This window comes from Anarrhichthys ocellatus, unplaced genomic scaffold (genome assembly GCF_004355925.1).
Source record: "Anarrhichthys ocellatus isolate YVR2014 unplaced genomic scaffold, GSC_Weel_1.0 scaffold7, whole genome shotgun sequence".
In the NCBI taxonomy this organism is placed as follows: domain Eukaryota; kingdom Metazoa; phylum Chordata; class Actinopteri; order Perciformes; family Anarhichadidae; genus Anarrhichthys; species Anarrhichthys ocellatus.
Genome location: NW_022280037.1, coordinates 10114559 through 10121738, shown reverse-complemented (window position 1 = coordinate 10121738; position 7180 = coordinate 10114559). Strand labels below are relative to the sequence as shown.

General features: G+C 41.5%; 1 protein-coding gene across 2 annotated transcripts in view; it reads right to left on the bottom strand.

The window, feature by feature from the left end:
* The window catches only part of paplna (papilin a, proteoglycan-like sulfated glycoprotein), a 31204-nt gene that overhangs the window by 11215 nt on the left and 12809 nt on the right, over positions 1-7180 (bottom strand). Inside the window, exons 4-12 of one of the 2 annotated variants that reach the window (XM_031846971.1) lie at positions 4478-4538; positions 4247-4349; positions 3954-4084; positions 2145-2268; positions 1907-1987; positions 1613-1785; positions 1132-1255; positions 875-1001; positions 634-699 (exon numbers count right to left, since the gene is read on the bottom strand). In XM_031846971.1, the coding sequence (XP_031702831.1) occupies positions 634-699; positions 875-1001; positions 1132-1255; positions 1613-1785; positions 1907-1987; positions 2145-2268; positions 3954-4084; positions 4247-4349; positions 4478-4538 (990 nt within the window). The remainder of the gene's footprint in view (positions 1-633; positions 700-874; positions 1002-1131; positions 1256-1612; positions 1786-1906; positions 1988-2144; positions 2269-3953; positions 4085-4246; positions 4350-4477; positions 4539-7180) is intronic. The other variant, XM_031846972.1, reaches the window with a different exon arrangement.

Genomic DNA, 7180 nt, shown 5'->3' with positions numbered 1-7180 from the left:
CATTTGACAGCACATTTCCATCAAACCCCCCCCCCCCCCCCCCCCCCCCCCGCATGACGACCTTTAACCTTTAACGAACACCTCACAACACACCAGCTACACTAACGCACAGAGAGCTTTTATACAGTTTGCTAAAGCGATCCGGCAGCAGCCCAGCTCAGCGATCTGGTACAGGGGCCTCAGGTTGGGAGGTTAGAGGAGGAGGAGGTTTCTTTGATGGAAATCTGCTGTCAAATCACCACCTGGTCTCCCCGGAGAGAGAGACGTCCAGTGTGTCCAAGACGAATGAGGATCATTTAAAGGCTGAAAGGAGATCTCTGAGCTGGACAGTTGCCTTCGTTCTCAACCCACATGGAGGAACGAGGCTTTGCGTTAAACACAGATGTTATAGAGTCAAACACATCTGAAGGGGGAGAGTTTGACATTTATTACACTTCTGAATTATTTTTTGGCACATAGCTAAAGATTTTTTGCATTTTCCAGGTGTCAATATGAAGTATAGAATGGATATTATTTAAGAGAAATACTAAAAAATCGATCATGCATGCTCAGAGAAAATAATGACTAAATGATTAAGATCTCCCCCTGTGTTTGCTAAAACTCTAAACACTACGACTACAGAGCCTGAGTTACCTGATCACATAGGCTCTGGGCCTTTTTGAGGATCTCCACAACTGTGGTGGATACAGGTACGCCATCCTTTCAGACAGTCACAACACACCAACAACAGTCAACAAGCTGCTGATTGTTCCACTTTTACGAGCACAAACAAAAAAGCAACACTCCCAAAGGAACAAAATGAAATCTGGATTCTGTTGAAAATTCTGCCACTGAAATGTCACATTTTTACAGGTGAAACTTGAGTGCAGTTTACCTGCGGATCTGTGGGCATGCATGAGGGTTGCATGTACGGTTGGTCTGTGGCCTCGGCAGAGATGCACAGAGATAGTCGGGGTAGGACTCGTTGTCAATGGTGCAGAAGACCAAACGAGACTGGTAGCCTGATGACGGTAAGAATGAGAACTGACTTGTGTCATTTTACAAGAAGCAGGTTAAGAAAAGCATTAAACACGTACTGGTCTGCATTTGGGGATGTTTAAATTATTGACTGTGTTTGTCTGAGACTCTGACCTGATCCACACTCTTTGCTGCAGGAAGACCAAGATCCGAAACTCCAGTAGTAGCCCTGTCTGGAGCGTCCATTGGGAAGATAAAATTCATACTCCACTCCTTGGTTTGGCTCCTGGCTGATCAGCTGAGAGGAGAGGGTTGGACATAAAGATTAAACTCCATTTATAAACATTGAGATCTGTTGCTTCAGATTGTTTGCTAGTCTGTCCAAAACTTTGGTCCAAAGGCCAGATTCCTGGTCCTTAGAGGACGAAACCTCATTTTTTTAATGACTCTTTCTCTAATGTCACCAACGTCTTGAAAAAGTCTCTTTGATCGCTACTTTTGTCCAAGACAAAGTATTTTTCAGGTCTCCCATGAGTGTACTACGTATATTATTCATGGTCACCAGAGGTCGAATCCTAATGTTTGTGAATGTTCCTGAAATTAGGCCCAAATTCGAGCGAAACATTTGACAGACAAAGAAAATAATCAATGTTACCTCAATAACGAGGGGTTCGGTGGTGGGGCCACGGCCGATGATGGTTTCGGGGATGTTGTCACCCTCAGCTCCTCGCTGATAGTACAGCACAGTCCCAGCAATGGGTGTCGCCCTGGAAAACTCGATAACCCAGTGGCCATTGAGGTAGTACTCACCACGCAGGTTCTTGATAGCTGGCCATGCACAGAGGTTACAGTCATTGTATGTACAGAATACAATCAGAACAGTACGTACAGGCTGTAAACTATTTCTCCTGATCTTCTAATAGTCTGTTTTCTGGAAACACAAACTCACCAAGGTAGTTGCGAGTGGCCACAGTTTCTCTGATGCTGATGGTGGTGGCTCCAACAGGGATGATAAACATCTGGTTGTAGCCTGAGATGAAAATGAGACGCAACTCATTCCACACACACACAATCTACGAAATGCTGCAAACTCAGACAAAAGAAATCAGAGCTTTCTGGTACCTCAGCAACAGATAAATCAAATGAGATGATTGAAAACATCTGGTAGTAATAAATGTGTAGCGTACCGGTTGGCAGGTCGCGTACAGAGAAGCTGTTCTTGACTTGGGAGCAGGACTGTCCGTTCCCCCCACACTGCAGGCAGGGGTCTTCCTGCTGAAGAGACTCCAACGTGTTGTCACAGCCGAGACGCTGAGGAGGGAAAAAGTAGGGAAACATTTTATCTGTAGGTATCGTGATGATAATACACACATGACGTTTTTTTAGTGAGTAAAGAACACCAACACTAAAATAAAATGTGCACATAAAAAATGTGCTGAGACAACTTTACTACATAAACCCTCAGAAAGGCAAGAGTCCAGTCCCAGAATTGCCGGTTTCTGCAGAACAAGACCTGATTTAACAAGATGTAAGAACCTGCGTTGCACGCATGACTATGCAGATATGTAATATCCAAACTTTCGAAACAGTTTGCAGAACCTTCAATAAGAATCTGTAAGAATTTATTAATATTTTTTCCCTCTTCAGACTCAAATGCAGGAGAGTTTTAATGTGCAGTGATTTGATGGAGAACCACTTAGTAGAAGTGCTGTGTGCATGAATATATTGAATTCATCAAATGTAATCTGTTCCAACAGCCGTGCTTTTACAGGTATGATAAAACCCACATAATGTTTATTTAAGTGGTGGCTGAGCAAAGAATATAAACACAAAAATAAAAACTGCACATAAAAAGTGTGCTGCATCCACTTTACTACATAAACCCTCAAACGGGCAAAAGTCCAGTCACAGAATTGCTGGTTTCAGTCGCCAAACTAAACCAATACAAGACCAGGTTTAACAAGGCGGAAGAGAAAAGTAGACCTGTGGGAACACGATGTTTCTGTGAAAGTAACAATCTCAAAACCACGCAACAGAAATCTGGAGCTGGAGGTTAAATACGTGAAGGTTTAAAAAGCAAAGGAACAATAAGGTTCAGAAATAAGACATGAGAACAGAGTGGGTTTTGGACAGCTGCTCCCCACAGAGGAGGAGATGAAGACATGATGTCAGAGGTTAAATAGTGGAGGTGTTTCATGAGGAAAAGGTCGCTGTGATAATTACATGAGATCAGAACAAGTGTTTGATATTACCACAAAGTGAAACTAATCCTTCATCCTGCTGCTCGCTGTGTCCACTCTGGTTAATGAAACCCTGTAAACCCTCTGAGCCCCTGACATGTTTCATTCCTGTGACTTTGATTTACGAATAAAATGACGGATGGACACACTGATCACGTCAGTGGATCAAATCTGCACCGCTGATAAGACGAGCGGTTGCATTTCTGTTGAAAACAAAGCTCTACGGTCATGAACATTCATGGCTTCACCTCAGCGTTCCAGTGCAGGTTAATCTGAGCAGCCTCAGGACAGGGTCAGACGGAGAGCAGCATGCATGGAACTAAAGTTCTGTCACAAAGGTCTACTGATTAATAATAATGATACTTATAAGGAGATTAAAAAAACCTAGAAAAGTTCGTAAATAAATTATTGATCAAGGGTCACGAAATAATGATGCGCTACTGAGAGTTACATATTGTTAATTTGCTCTTTTTGCCACAAACATGATCTCAGGAATCACTCAAGCTTTAGAGAGCTGTAGGGATGACGTATTGTAGCCAAACAGTTGGCAGCAGAAGTTGATAATGGCTAAAACTGAAAAAAAAAATGATGTTAGAAAAAGGTGGAATTAATTAACAGCAAGATGATGAACATAAGTTTCTTAAAACTAGCAGACGTTGCTCATCTCATTTCTTTATGTAGTCTAGTTGTTCACCTTTCTTATCGCATCACATTTGATCTAAATGTGTGTGCGTGTTCGTTTTCTGAGCAGCCTACCTTGCAGACTCCCTCCACACAAACGTCCCTCCGTCCAGGGTGACAGGGCGTCCCATCCACCACAGAGCTGCGGTGACGATAGAAGAAGTTTTCTCCTCTCGGCATGCAGTTCAGCTCACAGGGGTTCTCAGCTGTCAGAGACACAAGCTTCAGTTTAGAATAAAGGTCATTTAAACAATTTCACCTCAATTCATTCGTTACACAGCCGTGGCACCTTAGTAAGATGTATGTTTATATGTATATTAGCTGGGGTTTGGAGCTCTTGCAAATACTACTTTTACTTTGCTTCTGACCTCCATAATAAGGCAGCCACTTGTAGAGTTTCCCCTGGAAGTCAGTGCCATCAAACTGGGAGCACTGCTCTTCACGGAAATCCTTGGATCCCTCAGGACAGTCCTGACGGGAGAACAAAGTTAAATATCCTTCAATCAAATATGATCAAAACAAAATATATGTTTTATTTAATTAAGGAAGACACACAATACAAAAGTAATACATTGTTTCTGGTTCGTTTGTTTGTTCACCTGGATGTTGCAGGTGCGGTAGGACTTGTCTGGTCCCACACAGTTGTGTCCTCCATCAGCCCTGTGTGTAGAAAGCAGAGCATCAATATGAGACATGCCTGGATGATGTTTTTACAGATTAAACCTGATGCTTGGCCTGATGTGGAGGCAGAATTTTCCAAATTATCGTCCTAAAACAAAGAGACAAGAGGAAAGGTAATCTGTGATGTCTTGTGTGATTTATCTTTGTGAGCTTTAAATGATTTAAAGAGGTACTCCAGAGATTGAGTATTGCACTATCTATAAAGTTGGGGGATCTGATCTGTTAGAGACATATTTAACAAAGGAGGGTAAACAGTGAAGCAGATATCCTGACTTTTAGTCCCTAATATAGGTAAAGCTCTAAAAACACTGGATCCTACATTTCCCATTATGGTTATTTTTTTCAGATTTTGGAAAGCTCGTTGAGAGCCACAGACGACATTTTAAAACTGCTTTCACGGGTAATGCCCTTTTAAGCCACAAATGTGTGTTTTCATTTGCCTTACTGGTGCGGTGCTGTAGAAATCCCCTTTTGCATCTTTTCTAACTAAACTTTCATTAAAACTTCATGGGTCATCGCTGTGACACTAACATATAATGACTAGGTGAGGTTTGTATAAAAATGTTAGCTCAGACTTTCTAAATGACAAGTTTCAGGCATTAAGTGGCATTCCTCTTTAATCTCTGCATGTAATAAAAAGAAAACGAGCTCTCAGCACGAGGAGAAGCCTCAGCATCGTCACCGTTGAGCCCAAAACTAGCACAAACATCCGTGCATGCATTGCTGAACCGTGAGACAGCGGATTGTTTCGCCATCCTCCCTAGCAGCCACGCTGATAACTCATGATTAAGTCACCTCAAAAAGTACCTGCCCTTAAGCTGTAAAAACAAGACACGCTCCTGTCAGCACGCCAAACCCAAACTTAAACATGTCCAAACACTCAGCGGCAGCATCCAGCCTTCAACTTTTCAACTTTGGAGTGGAAAATAAACATTTGGAGCATCAAACTGTATTTTTTAATTAAAATGGCACATAACAGAAAAGCTACATTATTGATCGTAGACAATTTAAATAGATTATATCCCATGAGGTGAGGTCATTTTATGCTAAAATGGGAGTTCCTGCAAAGCACCCAACGAGTCAACAGAAGTTTAATCATAGTATTTAAAGGTGTGATTCTGGCAGACAAGATATGACAGAGTTCATCCGAATAGGTAGCAGTGGGCGGGACTTCTTCCCTGTTATTCATCATTCAGCTACAGACGGGAAACAGACTCACTGACAGACAGTCTGAGTCATCAACTGACTGGACATGTTGGAAACCAGCATCTTACACAGATCAATGGAAAACACCAAACATCACCAACCCGACAGAGATCTATCAGAACAAAACTGCATTGTCCTACAGTTTCTCCTTCCCATGAATGCAACAAAATGTGTATCAGAAAACTGTTTGGACACGTTAAAGAAACAGCTCATTATAGACACGTTCTGCCTGGTGGGCAAAACAAATCATCTACGTTCATCAAATTCCCTCTGAGTTATTGCTCAATAAGACACACCTATATTTCAGTGAGTATTTTAGGGTCACAAAGATTAGAAACACAGCAAACAGAGGATGAAGGATGACAGATGACATGTATCTGAAATCTGTAGTTATTGCTTACATCACATCCAAAACACATATTTAAAGATACCAGAGACTCCCAAACTAAAAAAGAAATGTTTTGTTGGAGCCTCTGGTCACATTTCAGATGTCTATGAGTTGTTTGCAGCTCCAGAATTCTCCTTTAAACTTCTCTGATTGTTTCATTTATATTAACAGTTTGAGTTGCAACATGTTACAACAAAAGCACAAAAAGATTAAAGAGAACGTGTTTTTTATCTTTCAATCATCTCTTGACCCGTCAGAGATAACTTGTGACCCACTGGAGAGAGCAACTGGACCACACTACCAAACTGTATATGAACTAGTTGAAACTAGCTCCAACTCAACAATAAAAAGCTGCTTACACATCGAAGCATCAGTCATTCAAATCTAATAGTGTCATATATAATAATATATCAAACACATTGGACATTTTTCAGCAGAATAAGTACATTTACTTTTGATGATTTAAGTATATTTTGCTATTCTCTCGTATATACTACAGGATTTTGAGAGACTTGAACACACCACTTCCCCCGTCATGAGCACAGATCACATTATGTGTTACATGAGGCAACACGCCGGCTGGATTCCAGTTCTGAATATTTACAATGTAAGCTGACAACAACACTCCTCACTCTGTCATGTGCAGTCAGAGGTTACAAAACAACCTATAAATGGACAAAACCATATTTAAAGAAATTATACTTAAAAAAAAAACATGTGCAGCAGAGTGATCCTCACAAGCAGCCAACACCCAGGAAAGAGAAGTCCTTCTAATATTAAAGGGCCCCTCCCTGCAGTCTGCTCTGGATGCAAGACAAGCCCACGTCCTCCTGACTTCAAGGCATTCTTTTACGATCAAGATACGATCTGTGAACCACGAACCTCTCAATTAGCTTGATTCACAACCTGTGTGTGTATTCAGGCACTCACAATGAGCTGAGAGGGTCAAAGAGAGTGTGTTTAAATATGCATGTTTCTGTAAATGTAGGTGCATTAAAGATAAGAAGGTAGGTAGGTAGGTAGGTAG